This window comes from Mastomys coucha, unplaced genomic scaffold, assembly GCF_008632895.1.
Source record: "Mastomys coucha isolate ucsf_1 unplaced genomic scaffold, UCSF_Mcou_1 pScaffold9, whole genome shotgun sequence".
Classification (NCBI taxonomy): Eukaryota; Metazoa; Chordata; class Mammalia; order Rodentia; family Muridae; genus Mastomys; species Mastomys coucha.
The window spans coordinates 62851982-62868924 of NW_022196915.1; the positions used below are offsets into that span (position 1 = coordinate 62851982).

At 46.7% G+C, this 16943-nt stretch overlaps 1 protein-coding gene across 9 annotated transcripts in view; it reads left to right on the forward strand.

The window, feature by feature from the left end:
* Window positions 1–11551: 11551 nt before the first annotated feature.
* Tsc22d1 (TSC22 domain family member 1) overlaps window positions 11552–16943 on the forward strand; it is a 104900-nt gene continuing 99508 nt past the window's right edge. For 4 of the 9 annotated variants that reach the window (XR_004116350.1, XR_004116351.1, XR_004116349.1 and 1 more), the window contains exon 1: window positions 13003–16502. Coding sequence is in view for 6 of the 9 variants with exons in the window: in XM_031362391.1 (XP_031218251.1) it covers window positions 13558–16502 (2945 nt within the window). In the remaining 3 variants the exon portion in view is untranslated. Of the gene's footprint in view, window positions 11567–13002; window positions 16503–16943 lie in introns of those variants that run through there. The other 5 variants (XM_031362389.1, XM_031362390.1, XM_031362386.1 and 2 more) reach the window with 5 other exon arrangements.

The following is a 16943-nucleotide window of genomic DNA, read 5'->3' on the forward strand; positions in this document are numbered from 1 at the left end:
TAAAAAAAAAAAAAAAAATTCCCAAATTCAAGAGAAAAATTATAACAGGAATAACAAACTCCCCTTACTTATACATCATATAAAAACTTATGGCTTAGGAAGATAATGATAATTATTGGTAATTAAAATGAAATGCATAAATATAAATCAACTAATTTTAAACATACAATGAACTGAAAATAATGAGCAAAATAAGCAATTCAAAAAGTCAGAGTGGGTGTGGTGGCTTGTGTCTATAATCACACTTCTGGAGATGCTGAGGCAGGAGGACTGCCATGAATTTAAGATTAGCTTAGGCTACCTAGTGAGTTCCAGGCCAGACTGGGCCTCAGAATGAGACTATTTCAGAAAACAACAAAAGTTCTCTAAAAAAAAAAAATAATAATAATAAGTAGCAGGCACTGGGCATGGTAATACACTCCCAGAATCCCAGCACTCAGGAGGCAGAAGCAAAATAATAACAAAGGTGGAGGATAGCCTGGGCTACACAGTGAGTTCCAGGCTAGCCAGGACCCTTTCTCAATAACAGAACAAAACTATGTAAGCCCCACAACAAGCTGGTAGAAAAGGATAAATTATGGAATTATTAGGTGGAACTAATGAAATGGAAAAATAAGAGAACCATGGACAATTAACACACATGAGAACTATCCAGAAATGGAAAACTCTAGAAAGAAGATTAGGAGCTAATTTTGCTTACGAATTTTAATGTACAATTTTACATTTAAGTACTAAAAAAATCATGCAGTTCTGACTACATCTGTCATTCAAATCACCAAATGGTAGGACTTTAGGTCACGGTTATTAGGAAAAGAGCTTGGGCCTTCATGAAAGACAAGGGCACTGTCAGATTATGTTCAGGAGTCCGGGTATGCTTAGGCTTAATTTTTAGTATATGAAGGCATGGCTGTGTTCCTCCAAATTAAAACAACAGCACTTAGTCAAGCCAGGGGCCTTTCAAGGTTGTCTGGCCAGGGGTAGACTTTTCTGACACTGACTTCAAGCCCGTCTCCACCCTATCTGCAGAAGAGTATATGAGAGTTGTTACAACCTTAAGAGCCACACAAGGCAGCACTAAGACTTCTGGCCATTCCCTTTTGCCAGAATGTAGTACTTGTTCCACAACTGACCCTATGAGCTTAATGCTGACATCCGTTACTCTAGGTTTGCTGGTTGCATAAGTGTGGCACAGCCTAAGGAAGTGTACGGCCCTACCATTCCATGATGATCTCCAATGGAGTATGTAGGAAGAGGCAGTGTGTTCTGTTCCACATTAAAAAGGAGCTACATTTAGTCAAGTCCTTAACAAAAGTTTGATGGTGAAGAAGCCTCAGGACAATAGCAATCAATTTTGTTAACTTAACTATTAGGAAAAAAAATTCATAGAATTTTCCTAAAATAGGGCCAAACTATAATAGAATTTGAATTAAATTTAACGACTGTATTCTCACTCAGTGGGTTTGCTTGCCTAATCTCTTTTCTTTTGGTCTAGACCAAACTTGGAATGATTCCAAATCTGTTGTTCACACGCAGCATGTGACATGGGGATGGTGGACCCCACTGATATTGAATGAGAGTTTCACTGTGGTTGGTGTGAATGGCCCATGGGGAATTCACATTCAGAGAGTGGAGTGGTGGTCTGTGCTGGTTAGTTTGTAAGTTCACACAAACCTACATGTATCTGGGAAGAAGAAATCTCAGCTGAGGAATTGCCTCCATGAAATTATTTTGTGGGTAAGTCTGGGATTTTTCTGGATTAATATCTAATGGGCTTGTCCCTGCTCTGGTGACCCTGGGTGATATAAGGCAGGCTGAGCAAGCCATGGAGAGAAAGCCAGTAAGTAGCACTTCTGCCTGCCTCTGCCTCCCAAGTGCTAGAATTAAAGGTGTGCACCGCCACTGCCCGGCCTCTGCTTCAGTTCTTATCTGCAGGTCTCTGCTTGAGTTCCTGTCCTAAATTCCAGCATGGATGGATTTGACAGGGAAATGTAAGCTAAACAAATCCCTCCCCACCCCCTAAAGTTGGTTTTGGTCAGTGTTTTATCACAGCAGTAGAAAGCAAACTAGGACATGGTTGTATCCAAGAATACGGGTCAAAATGCAGTTTAATTTGTTCACATACTCTGATCTCCTGGCTCTGGGCTGCCGTGGATAGCCCAGTCAATGTCACAGGTCAAGTAGGTGTAAACATCTCAGGTGGCCCCTGTCCCTGCTGAGAATGGAGGAAAATTTCAATCCAGTACTTTAAAGGTACAGCTGATAACTTAGGGTATCTTGAAAACGTAGCACAGTTTCTCCTCGTGAACTGTTCTCTCATTACATAAATAATGCTTTGTCATGGAATAAAGTCGGTGATTGCCAATATAAAAAGGGTACTATTTTTTATTCCCTGCACAGCTGTGTGCTATTATGACATTTAACAGCCTTGGCTGTGTGTGTCTTTCGGTTTGTTGTCACTGTCCCAGCTTCCTAGCAAGTGTTGTGTACTTTCCTGGTTTATAATAGTTAAATTTAGGTATATCACAGACATATTCTTCCTTTTGGGCTGTCTCTACCCAAGTGTCTGTCATCAACCATCAACCAAAGAAAGTGAAACAGCACATTAAGACAGCTAACCAACATGTGCGCTTGCTCAGAATCAGTCTTACTGGGTGCTATGATTGCACTGCCACTTGTATCAGACCCTCACCATATGCCCTGCTCCCTAGCGGACCTATGCACTGGTGAGGGCTCAGCATTATGGGCCTTGAACAATATTGCTATTATTTCACATTAAAACTAATCTTTCTAATTTCCAAAGATCTGTTATTGTACTTGTAAGCCATCAGCAACTGCAGACGGTTTGCAATGACTTGGATGACTCTGATCACTTTTAAGAGAAAAAAACATCTTTGGTGCAACTCAAACCAAACTGTATTTCTGTTTCCAATAAGTTTGCACAGATTTTGGGGGTGGGTCAGGGAGGCTCCCACTCTCGTGCCTCCACTGCCCAAATATATATATACATATACATGTATATATATACATATATGTGTGTGTATATGTACATATACACACACATATATACATGTATATATATGTATATGTATATACACATATGTGTGTGTGTATATGAATATATATGTATATATGTATATATACACACATACACATCCTCTAAAGAACCAATGTCAGGCTTGGTGGCATATGCCCGTGTACCTACCACTCAGACAGTTGAAGCACACGAACTGCCTATGGTTTGAGGCCAGTCTGGGTTGGTTACACGGTGAGTTTAAGGTTTTCATGGACTGCACAGGGAGAGTCCTAACCTGAAAACTAACAAAAACTAATCAACTAACCAACCACTCCCCAAGGAACCAACAAGCAAAGAACACATACACACACACTCCAAACCAGCCAGCAGACACTGAATTAATGACAAAAAATCTGGATCTAATCATATTCTATATTTCCCCTCGTCTAGTCCTTACCGTGTGGCAGTACATGAATTGTTATATACTTTTGGCTAATTCAACTTACTTTGTGTGAAGGTAGCGCTTCTTAGCCTAATAATGTAAAAAAGTTTCTACTGTCTGATTCAGATGGAATCAGCCCCTGCTGTCAACATGCATTTGTGGGCAGTTTAATGTTCTTCTCTCCTTTCATTTTGTAGCTCCATGCTTCTACAGCAGTACCACTCATGACATACGAGTAATACATGTACCATTCTTGGAACACAACTTGTCAGGCACCTAGGATGAGCAGGCAGGCAAACAGCATTAGTAGTTGACTCCTGTGGTATAATTAGCACAAGGGAGACAATAGAATATTACTGTTCTGGGGTTAACATGGAAATGGCTGTAATTTCTAATTTGGAGGTAGACTGGGTGGGGTGGGGGTGGGCACAGCAGTGGATGGGAAGGAAAGAAAAGGAGGATTGAACTGTTGTCTCTCTTAAAATTGTAACAACTCCATATGCAGAGGATGCATCTAAGTTAGTACTCTCAGCCTTCCTAATGCTGTGGCCCCTTAATATAGTCCCTCATGCCAAAAAATAAGAACAAACTATTTTGTTGCTGCTTCTTAACTGTAATTTTGCTACTGTTACGGATCATAATGTAAATATCTGGTACTTGGGGTATCTGGCCCCACAGGGTGAGAACCACCGAATTCCCAGCTACCTGAAAGCATGTTAGCGGTTAGGTGTTACACGAGCTACTAATTCAGGACAAGCGGTTTATAAGATGAACGCTGAATTAATGTGTCGTTAGAACAGAGCCACAGGCAGAGCTGGGCAGAAATAGTGATTTGCTTCCTCTGGATATTCTATAGATTCAAGAAGCTACAGGGCCAGAATCTTCTTGTTAGATTTTTCTTGAATTTCACACAGATTTTTCTATTATATATAATAAGGGAACAGGAAGCAAGAAAGTCATATTTCAATCAATTAGCATATATTCACTAAAAATACATTTGGCTACAGAATCATTATCATTAAAAAAAAAATTGTAACTGAGCATGGCGGATATGCTCCTGTAATCCCCCAACTCTGGAGGCTAAAGAGGGGGGTGGGGAATGTCAAGAGGTCAAGGCCAGCCTGAACTACACAGCAAGAACCTACTACAAAAGGGAAAATGAATAAAACATCATGCACTTGCGCATGTTTGCAATATGCATTGTGTTTAAGTGAGTGCTTTGCTATGGCTTGGAACCTGCTACATAGACTAAGCTGGCTACTCTCCTCCATGGAAATCCTCCTGCCTCAGCCTCCTGAGTGCTAGATGAAACTCATGTGCTACCATAGCTACTTAATTTTGAAAACCTATCTATTATAATCGGTAATTTAGTTTCTTTATTCTAACTTTAGTTATATAATAGAGTGATTTAAAATATTTCTTTTAAAATTTATGTGTATGTATGTGCGTGTATGTGCTGACACATGTATGCCACGTCCACATACTTCCACAGCGGTATGGAGGTCAGAGGATAAATTGTAGGAGTCAGTTGTCTAATTCCATCATGCAGGTTTTGGGGACTATACTCAGATCATCAGCTTGGTGGCAAGTGCCTTTAACTGCTGAGCCACCCTGCTGACCCCAATGTGTTTTTTTATTGGTTTGATCATAAATAAAGTACAAAAGAGTTTACTTGAAGAAATGAAAAACAGCAGAAATTTCACTAGGTAATGAAACTTCTGACCAGCAAACAGATTGTAAATGTTTTAGACATAGTAAGTCAAACTGGTCCAGTGAACCACTTTGTCTGTAATTACTCTATTCCTTATGGACATCTTATGAGTGGGTGACCAGTCACAAAACAAAGATCATCAAGGAAGTGCCTTAGAAAATTCCCACAAGCTTATCTGACTAGAAGATGGTTATGGATAGCACACGTCCAAAGGTCGAGATGTAAGAAGAACACTTCCTGAATTCACCAAGGCAGAGGCTTCCCAGCTCCTGTCCCCACATCAAATGCTACACCTAAGCAGGCATACAGTGATCAGGAGACGTACACTCAACTCCAACATATGTGCCATTTCTACCGAACTCTATCTCTTAAAAATGCTTTCTGGATGTTGTTATATAAAAAAAAGGGTAGTCAGCTGGCTGTGGGGCATGATGAATTTTACAGAGATCAAGTCGATACAACGGTATTGGATACCCTGATCAAAATTTTAATTCTGAGCTTGCTTTCTGATGCTGGAATTTCCAAACCCAATCTCTTTCAGAGACACCCAAAAAGCCTAGTTGTAAAGGTCAGATGATAAATTATATTGACAGAGTTGCTGTATAATGTGGGACTCAAAAAAAAAAAAAATTCCCTGCAAGCATATATTATGTTTCTATCCTATTCCTCAAAGAATAAAGCACATTTAGCCCCTTTCTCAAGATATCTTGCATTAGAAGGATTTCAAAACTCTGTTTTAATTTACCAACCCGTTAGGATCCACATGGGGCAGCGTTGAATGTCGCTCTGTCTTCACCCGAAATAAACACTGAGATCAGTGTAACCTAGCCTTGGTATCTCAGTTACAGTCAGGCAGGTCTTCTGAAGACATCAGTATTACACCGCCGGTTTGGAATTATCACATGGATTCAGACTTGCCTGCTCTTCTCAGGGCCATGGCACCTGGCTTCTCCTCTCCCCTCTTTGATGGAGGGCTTTGCTGGCATCTTTGCAATTACCTTTAGATCTGAGTTGATGAAGAGGCTGGCTGAGTCAGGGTTACATTTCATTTTCTTGCATGTGACAGATATCCCTGTGTTACATAGAATAATTTTGTTGAGCATTTCCTTCTGTATCTTGGCATTTCTTCAGATATTTGAGTATTTCCTGCTTAAGAATTCTAATTTATCATTCATGTAGATCAATACTATAAGTCACCTGGATGTGAAATAAAAGTTACCTTTAAATGTTTGTGATGTTAACAAAATTTTATTGTGTTTCTGACCGCAATTTAGCTTGCATATATTTAAATTATTTTAAAATCATTTCTTTGTGTGTGGGGGAGAAGCACAGTGTGTGTGTGTGTGTGTGTGTGTGTGTGTACACATGTGTACATGTGTGTAAGTCAGAGGACAACTTTTGGGAACTGGTTTTCTCTTCCCATCACGTGAATTCCAGAGATTAAATCAAGTCCTCAGGCTCACAGCACACACCTTTCCCCTCTGAGCTATGTTGTTAGCTGTCTGACCACCCTGTTTTTGAGGCATGACCTTATTCTGTCACCTTGTCTATCCTGGAATTTTGTGGCCAGGTCTCAAACACTTAGTGATACTCCTGCCTCAGTCCCCAGAGTTCTAGGGTTACAGGTGTGAGCCCCTATGTTTGAAGATTTTATTTTTTTAATGGTAGTTAAATAAAAACAAAACAAAACAACAACAACAACAACAACAAAGCCCCACAAACTATTCAGAACCCTAAGATACTGATTTTCTGTTTCTCTTCCACAAGAAAGTTAAATGGAAACAGTAATTTGAACATGTTACTAAAAGCCATTATCGTTTTTTTCCTGAAGGTTGTTAGAGCAGAGAAAATGAGCCAGCAAAAGGTAATTCCTAAGGGACACAACTTCTCCCTCCTCTTCCCTCTCTTCTCCTTCCTCCTCCCTCTCTTCTTCCTCCTCCCCTTCCTCTTCTTCCTCCCCTCAACCCCCATTTTAGAGACAGGGTCCCACTGTGTAGCTCTAGCTGTCCTGGAACTCTGTAGACCAGGCCACCTGCCTCTGCCTTCCAAGTGCTGGGATTGAAGGCGTGCGCCACCACCGCCCGGCTCTTCTTTCTTTTTTTAATTTAAGCTAGATAAAACTAGGAATGTAGTTCATGGGTGGAATATTGGCTTGGCAAGCATGAGTCCCTCTCATGCTCAACACACATGAAACTAAAGTAAACCAAATATATCTTTTCAACATAAGAGCAACTAAACGTCTCTCATTCTTCGAGTATAAGTTTATAACTTCATTTTTGGAAACTAAGTCACAGAACGTATGGAATGTCTTTCTATACTGAAGGAATTTATTACGATGACATTACACTCTGTAGTCCAACTCCCCAACAATGGGCAGCTGTGAATGGAAAGTCCAAGAATCTAGTAGCTGCTCAGTCCCATGAGGCTAGTTGTTTCAGCTGGTCTTCTGTAAAAGTAGGTTCCAATAGATGTGCTGGCAAGTAAATGCAAGCTGGGAAGAATCCTTCCAGTGTCCTTATGTAGGTCTCCAGCAGAAGGTGTAGACCAGATTAAAGGTGTGGACCACCACGCCTGGAGCTGGAACATGTTTTGTCCCAGGCTGACCTTGAGACCTCCTTGCCTTAGTCTCCTGGGATTAAAGGCGTGTGCTACTTTGCCTGGGCCTACGATTTTCATAGTCACTATGCCTCAAGATCTCCATGCCAAGATCCAGGTCAGAAACTTGTGTCTTCTAGCATCAAGATCTGGATCACAGGTAAGCCTTCCAATTCTGGATTGTAGTTCATTCCAGATATAGTCAAGTTGGCAACCAAGAATAGCCACTACAGAAACCTTATCAGATAATATTACTTGTTTATCTCTGATTCGGTAAGTTTTGTTTCATTTTCTTGCTTCTTATAGTGCTTCAAGTATTTGTATAATTTGAAGTGACCAGACTGGGCATCCACACCTCATACCATATCTTACAAGAAAGACTAGTATTCTACTAGAAAGAGTGTCTTCCCACTCATTAGGATACTAGTTACAGATTTTTCACCAATGGTCTTGGATAACTTTCCTTATACAATTAAACTGTCAACAAGTTTCTATTAAGAAAGGATGTTGAATAATGCCAGATGACTTGATGTTTATTAATCAATTGATATAATCATATGTGTTTTCTCTCCCTGTCTGTTAAAGCAATATACCTTACATTGACATATATATATATACACATATATATATATGTATATACACACATACATATACATACATACACACACACACACATACACACACACACATATATATATATATATATATATATATATATATATATATATATGCTATAAGCTAGCTGTGTATGCCAGAAATAAAACATCCATATTCTTGGGAGTTAAGACTGATAATGAACTTCAGTGTTTGGGAGGATAATTACTATAATGGTTGCTTTGGATTATTTGTGGTACTTGGACCACATAGTTCATAGTGGCTTGAGTCTTATCAGCATCATGATACAAGCAAGTGTGAGGCATGATTTTCTTTCTATAGCTAAAAGGATGCACAGAACATGTTTAAAAAGAACCTGTTCTGAAGAGAAGTTTATGCTCTTGTCTACAGGCTCTTATGAGCATTGGAATGGTAATTGCTCTAATAAGAAAGCATTTATCATGTCCTATACAGAAAACATGTCTTACTTATGTGTGATTAACACCTTTCTTCCAAGCATTTGGCATCTCTTTTCAATCAGTAAAGGATCCTCCACCTTAATCAAATTATTGTTCTTCTCACTTCTGCCCAATTGCTAGGTGGCCATAGTAGGTCCCTACAGTTTATGTCCTTTCCTGGAATGTCTCTGCACTAGGAAAAAATCAGTACTTATAGATTCTTTGGAGCTTTCTAGCTAGGAAAATTCAAACTTGTGTCTTTAGTAGAACTTAAATTTGCGTTGAGTGCTTGGGTGGACAGGATCTTGAACTATGTGTTGATATGTAAGACAGGACAGTAGACTGCCAGGGTTTGCATCTTGGCCTGGCTACTAGCCAAGCCATAAGACCACAACTTCTCTGAACTTCCCTTTGCTCATTTGTCAGATGGGGACTATTATAGCGCCTACTTTACACAGTTGTGGGGATTAAGTGAGCTGAAACTCTTAGCACACAGAACAATGGTGTAGTTATAGAGAGCGTTAAGCATGAACTGTTATTATTGGTGAAATCTGGAGGGAGATATGGGGACCAAAATCCAGGGCTTTCTGTATGCTACAGAAGTGCTCTACCATGGAGCTACATTCTCATCCCATGATTAAAACCTTAAAAAACAAATAAACAAACTAATTTAACATTTTTTCGGAGGTCTTATACCAGACCCAGGTTGTCCTGAAATTCACTATGTAGTCCAGGTTACCCACAAACTTGGGCACTCTTGACTTGGTCTCCTGAGTATTGGAATTACATGCATGAGATATCATCTAAGCTCTTGACTTAAAACATTCTTTTCTTCAAGTTATAGATGTGTAACAGAAATTAGAATAACAAGGTCTCACTATATAGCCTTGCCTGGCATGGAACTCATTATATAGACCAGGCTGGCCTTGAACTCAGAGATCTTTCTGCCTCTGCCTCCCCAGTGCTAGGACTAAAGGAGTGCACCACCATGCCCAGCTGTCTTTAATTTGTCTGAAACCTTTCTTTTGGAAGGAATTTCCTCTCCCAATCAAAACCCAGTGGGATGCTGGGTTATCAGAAGGAACACCTGCATCTGATGAGGTCCTTCTACGCAGCTTTCATTTTCCAACTTTGCATAAGACTTTCATGTACATTACTTTTTAGCTGTATCATTAAAGTAATGGCAGGCTTTGCCTTGTCCACGGGGTGAGACACTGCCATTTGCCGTTTAAAACTTTGACTTAAGGCAACGTTTTGAGCTCTAAGGACATGTTCTTTCTCTCTATAGTCCAAAGAAACATCTTTCTGTCAGTCTACATCCTCCTGCAGTTTCAATCCATTAGGGCAGCTTCTATTTTGTATTAGAAAAACTGCTGAAAAAGCAAGTCCAATATTCATTTCAGAAACTGGTGAGTCACTTGCAACAAAAGCTGCTGGGGGTTATGCCCATGGATGCAGGTGCCTTCCACACAGTGCAACACAAACGTTTTTGGTTGGTTTGTTATTTTGAGACACAAGCATCCCTGTGTACCCTGGCTGACTGGGAACTTAAGGTCCCCCTGCCTCTACCTCCTCAAGCTATGTCACCATACTCAGTGAAATTATTGCATTTGTAAAATACTCAAATTGCTTCGGTTGTCTGACAGTACAGGCATTCACATACTGAGACACAACGCCGTCTTATGTTTTTTCGAAATGACTTATCGTCTATTACTTCCAGAATTTGAGAGCACATGCTTTGTACCTAGCAGAGAATTCTTTATATTAGGGAGTGGGTATGCTAGTGAAGGCTTGTAATTACAGCACTCCAGAAACTAAAGGCGGGGTACAGTGTGTTGAAGGTTACCCTTCTATCTATATTGAGAGCCCGTCTCATTTTTTTAAAAATCAAAATAATGTGAATTGTACCTGTTTTGTGTGTGTGGGGACCTACATGTATGAGGTGGCACATGTAAGAGTTTGCTACAGACCAGATAAAGGATGTCAAGGAGTCATTTCTATCCAACAGTATATAGGTGACAATCAAACTTTTAATGTACAGAATGAGGAGTGCTAAGCTGATGGTAACAGTTTTGGGTTTTTTTTTTTTGTTGTTGTTGGGTGTTAGCCTTCAGAAACGAAATCGTTGATTTCCTGAGTCTGAGGTCTATCTTCCAAACAATTTGTATCCTGAAACCGAAATTAGGACCAGAAACAAACCCTCTCAAACAACCTCTGCCTAAAAAAATTTCCTGGGTGAGATTTTACATTCTTGGTTAGAAGCAAGGCACAGCTTTGAGTGGTTCTGACATGTAATACTTCAGAGGCAGCTAACAGAAAATTGTCTCCAAGCAAACCTATCTTAAATCCATGAAACCTAGTTTTAGTTTAAAAAAAAAAAAAAGAGGGGGTTGGGGATTTTAGCTGGTCCTTTAGCTTTTCTAGCCCTAAAAGGCATTCTTTACAAATTTCCTTTAAATTCCACTAAAACCAAGCCCTAACCTTTTACCTCCGTCTGGGCCACAGCTAGGACACAAAGACAATGAATGGCTGAAGGGGAAGCTCCACCTGTTGGTTGGTTAGCTGGTGGGGCCGGCTTGCTTCTTCCCACCAGATAAGAAGGGACAGCAAGGACCACTCCCTTTTGTAAGAGCCTGCCCCTGGAGGGGCTTGGGAAATTCACTGCAAACCTCGGTGCCATATGCTAGCAGTCTCGCCCCTGCCCGTCTAAGGGCGAGAGACCGCGTGGCAACTCCCACTGCTCTGCACAAAAGGTACCACGGCGGTGGGGGAAGACGCCCGACTGCATCGGGGCATCCCCGGAAGGGGCGAGGGCGGTGCGGGTCGAAGGGGAGCTCAGGTGCTGCTTGGGAGAGGAGGAGGGGAAGGGAGGGAAGGAGGAGGAGGGCTCCGCCAAGCGCCGAGGAAGAAAGCCTGACTCATGTCGTGGCAGCAGCGGAAGGCTCCTGGGAGCTGCAACTCGTGATGCTGTTGCTGAGGAGAAAAGCCTCAGTCCCCGTTCCCCAGGCCGGGGGGTGGGGGGGGGACACCGCCCCAGGGCGCGCACACCCGAGACCTAGCGCTCCCCACCCGCCTCGCGGGGCTCCGCGTGGGGAGACGGCAGCGGACACGCCTAACCTGCGCGCACGCGCGCGGCGTGGTCCCCACCCCCACCCCAGCCTCTCCACGCGACCCGGATCCGCTCGCACGCCCAAGGGCCCCACCCCCACCGCCCTCAGGCGTCGGCGGCTCCGCCGGCCTTCGGCAATTTCCGTGGAGACGGAGCCGAGGGCGCTCGGCCCAGCCCGAAGACAGGCCACCTCCCCTAGTCAGACCCGGCTTTATGTCTGCAGCGCCGGCGCGCACGCGCAGACGCCATCTTCCCTCCTCCTCCGCGACCCCTCCCCCCGCCTCCTCCTCCTCCTCCTCCTCCTCCTCCTCGGTCAGAGCTCGACCCTCCTCCTCCTCCTCCTCCTCTCGCGCTGGGGCGCTGGTCCCTCCTCTCTTGATGCCGCGAGAAACCCGGGGATACGGAGCAGCCCGAGAAGAGCCCTAGTACCAACCATCACAGCCCCCTCCTCGCCCGACGCCCTCCCACTCCCCCGCCCCGCGCCGCGCCGCCACCGACCAACCCCACCTCTCATTTCTTTGAACGGCGTCGGCTGCAGCCGCTGCACCAGCCCCGTCTGGCCGCCGCCGCCGCGAGAAGGAGCCACCGCCGCCCGCGGCCCCCTCCCTCTCTCCCTCCCGGTCGCGGGAGCAGCTCGGTGCCGAGCCAGCCGGCGGGCTGAGAAGAGGACGCGAGCTCGCCCCTCCGCACCCGCGCACGTCCCGCCGCCCGCCGGAGCAGCCCGGCGCCCTTCCTCTCCCGAGGACGTGTGCCGAGCCGAGCGCCTGCCCCGAGGGAGGAAAATGCTCGGGCTCCATGGCTGCCAGTGATGGAGCGGTCCCTGGGCTCCCGCAGCTGCCGCCACCGCCGTCGCCGCCGCCGCGCCCCGGCCGCGTTCCGCGAGGACCCGGCGTCTCTGCGCGCCCGCCCGCGTCTCGTTGCTGGGCTCACCGTACCGGGCGCCCCGCCGCCCCGCTCGCAGCCGCGCCGCCCGGGCCCCAGCCGCGGCCAGCCTTGCCTCCCGGAGCAGCCGTCGCGAGCCCAGGGGGTTTGAGAGGGGCCGCGGGCCGCGGGGGGAGGCCCGAGCGGGGCCGGCCGCGCCGGCAGGGGAGGTTGGAGCGACGCTGAGCTCAGGGCTCGTCGGCAGCCGCGGCGCCGGGGGGTAGCGAGGGCCGGGCGACCGCTCGCTCCGCGCCGCCTCGGTGCAGGGCGAGCGGAGGGGCTTTGCAGCGGCCGCCGCCGCCGCGGGAGGAGGGGGTTGAGCTGGCTCCGGAGTTGGCCAAAGAAGGTGGGCATTTCTCGCTTCTCCTCGCCTCCCCCGCCCCCTCCTGGGCTCCCCTCCCTCCTGCCCCGCACCCCACGTGAAGCGGAATATAAAGGGGGGTGTGTGACTGGAGGGGAAAGTGAATGGCGAAGGACTGAAGGGGTCCCCCTTCGGTTCCCCAGCCACCTGGTTCACCCGGTTCATCCTCCCTTCCCGAAGCTAGCCCTTGAAGGCACGAGCAGCCGGCGCCTTCGGCAGAGGAGGAGGAGGAGGAGGAGGGATCGCGTCGGGCGGAGCTTCAGGTCCTGTTCGCCTCTCCGGCTTCTCCATACAAAGATTACGGTGCAGAAGGAAATTGCACTTGCCTCCTCCGCCCCCCGGTACCCAGCACAATGCACCAGCCTCCGGAGTCCACCGCCGCGGCGGCCGCTGCTGCTGCAGACATTAGTGCTAGGAAGATGGCGCACCCGGCAATGTTCCCTCGAAGGGGCAGCGGTGGTGGCAGCGCCTCTGCTCTCAATGCAGCAGGTACCGGCGTCAGTGGTGCTGCTCCATCTTCTGAAGATTTTCCTCCTCCTTCGCTGCTTCAGCCGCCGCCTCCTGCTGCATCTTCCACGCAGGGACCACAGCCTCCGCCTCCACAAAGCCTGAACCTCCTCTCGCAGGCTCAGCTGCAGGGACAGCCTCTTGCGCCAGGCGGAACTCAGATGAAAAAGAAAAGTGGCTTCCAGATAACTAGCGTTACTCCGGCTCAGATCTCTGCCAGCATCAGCTCTAACAACAGCATAGCAGAGGACACCGAGAGCTACGACGATCTGGATGAGTCGCACACGGAAGATCTCTCTTCATCCGAGATCCTTGACGTGTCCCTTTCCAGGGCCACTGACTTAGGTGAGCCTGAACGCAGTTCCTCAGAGGAGACTCTGAATAACTTCCAGGAAGCTGAGACACCTGGGGCAGTCTCTCCTAACCAGCCCCACCTTCCTCAGCCTCATTTGCCTCACCTTCCACAACAGAACGTTGTGATCAATGGGAATGCTCATCCTCACCACCTCCATCACCACCATCACATTCATCATGGGCACCACCCTCACCATGGGCACCACCATTCATCACATGCTGCTGTGGCCAGTACATCCATTCCTGGAGGGCCACCCTCGAGCCCAGTGTCCAGGAAACTCTCTACAACTGGAAGTTCTGATGGTGGTGTGCCAGTCGCACCTCCTTCTGCTGTATCATCGAGTAGCTTACCTGCATCAGCGATGACGAACGTCCGTACTCCGAGTACTACAGGCAGCCTAGGTATAAACGTGGTTGCTGGCACGAACGCACCGAATAATGTTAACATTGCTGCTGTGGGTAGTTTCAGTCCCAGCGTGACAAACAGTGTGCATGGTAATGCTAATATAAGTACAAGCAATATCCCTAATGCTGCTAGCGTAAGTGGTGGGCCTGGAGTTACCAGTGGTGTTAATGTGAATGTCTTGAGTGGCATGGGCAATGGTACCGTTTCTTCCTCACCTGTTGCTAACAGTGTCCTTAATGCAGCTGCAGGTATCACTGTGGGAGTGGTTTCCAGTCAGCAGCAGCAGCAGCAGCAACAACAACCAACAGTTAACACATCGAGGTTCAGGGTTGTGAAGTTAGACTCTACTTCTGAACCCTTTAAAAAAGGTCGATGGACTTGCACTGAATTCTATGAGAAAGAAAATGCTGTGCCAGCTACAGAAGGCGTGGCCATAAATAAAGTGGTGGAGACTGTGAAGCAAACCCCCACGGAAGTGTCGTCCTCGGAGAGGGAGAGCACTAGTGGGAGTTCCGTGAGCAGTAGTGTGAGCACACTGAGTCACTACACAGAGAGTGTGGGAAGTGGGGAGATGGGAGCCCCAGCTGTGGTGGCACCGCAGCAGCCGCTGCCACCCGCGCCTCCAGGTCTTCAAGGCGTGGCCCTCCAACAGCTAGAGTTCAGTAGCCCTGCTCCACAGAGTATGGCGGCCGTCAGCATGCCACAGAGTATTTCTCAGTCGCAGATGTCACAAGTACAACTACAGCCTCAAGAATTGAGCTTTCCGCCGAAGCAGAGTCTTCAACCTGCTCCCCTGCAAGCCACTATGAGTACGGCAACGGGTATCCAGCCTTCACCTGTCAACGTGGTCGGCGTCCCGGCCGCGGTAGGTCAGCAGCCTTCCATTTCCAGTCTGGCTCAACCCCAGCTGCCGTATTCTCAGACAGCTCCTCCTGGGCCAACCCCTCTTCCAGGGGCACCACCACAGCAGTTACAATATGGGCAACAGCAACCAATGGTTCCTACACAGATAGCCCCAGGCCATGGCCAGCCAGTGACTCAAAATCCTACTTCAGAGTACGTACAGCCCCAGCAGCAGCAGCCGCAGCCACAGCCGCAGCCACCGCCGCCAATATTTCAAGTATCGATGGCCTCTGTACAGGCCAGTTCCACAGGCACGGGGGCGGGAACATCAGTGATCCCTGTGGCTCAGCCACAAGGGCTCCAGCTGCCAGTGCAGCCCACAGCGCAAGCTGCAGGGGTGCCCGGGCAGCCCATTGGCCAGGCTCAAACAGCAGTGTCCACTGTACCAACTGGCGGTCAGATTGCAAATATCGGTCAACAGGCAAACGTACCCGCTGTGGTACAGCAGCCCTCTACCCAAGTTACACCTTCAGTTATTCAGCAAGGTGCTCCTCCGTCTTCACAAGTAGTCCTACCTGCTCCAACCGGGATAATTCATCAGGGAGTTCAAACCAGTGCTTCAAGCCTTCCTCAACAGTTGGTCATTGCACCCCAGAGTACCTTGGTAGCTGTACCTCCCCAGCCACAGGGAGTCGAAACTGTGGTTCAGGGGGTCGCTCCCCAGCAGTTGCCCACAGGTAGCCCTCTGCCCTCTGCTAGCACTATTTCTGTTACAAATCAGGTTACTTCAGCTGGTCCTCCTGGAATGCCTTCTGTCCCAACAAACTTAGCTCCACCACAGAATATAGCACAACCCCCAGCCACCCAGAACGGCAGTTTGGTTCAAAGTGTTAGTCAATCTCCCTTGATAGCCACTAACATAAATTTGCCTCTGGCACAACAGATACCACTCAGTTCTACTCAGTTCTCTACACAATCATTAGCTCAGGCCATTGGAAGCCAAATGGAAGATGCCAGGCGCCCAGCGGAGCCCTCCTTAGGCGGCTTACCTCAGACTATCAGTGGTGACGGTGGGGGAGTGTCAGCAGTTTCAGATGGGAGTAGCAGCAGCCTTGCAGCCTCTGCTTCTCTCTTCCCGTTGAAGGTGCTACCGCTGACAACACCCCTGGTGGATGGCGAGGATGAGAGGTAAGACCGTGTGCTTCTGCAGACACCGGGCACTTCAGAGTTAGTCTCTCTAGCAGCAGTCCGTGTGGGTGGCAGCTAGTCTGTCTCAAGCAGTATATATATATATATATACATATACCTTTTTGTTTGCATGTGAGAAGTGCACATTCATGGTAAGTTTTCCAGAGGAAGAATGTCACAGAGTGGTTTCCGAGTGCTTGGGAGGTAGACTAGTTTATGAAAATAATGTTCACAATAGTTATAAAGTGTAAGTGTATATTACACTTGGGGCTGCCAGGTAGATTTTATTATTTATAAAGTGCTTTTGAGAAGATTATGAAAAGCAGTTTACATTTTGTTATCCCACGAAATAGTTAAAGCTATTCTTTTGAGCTACTAAACTCTTTATGATCATTCCTTGTTGGCGGTTGTGGTTCCCACGTTTGTTCTAGCCATACAGCC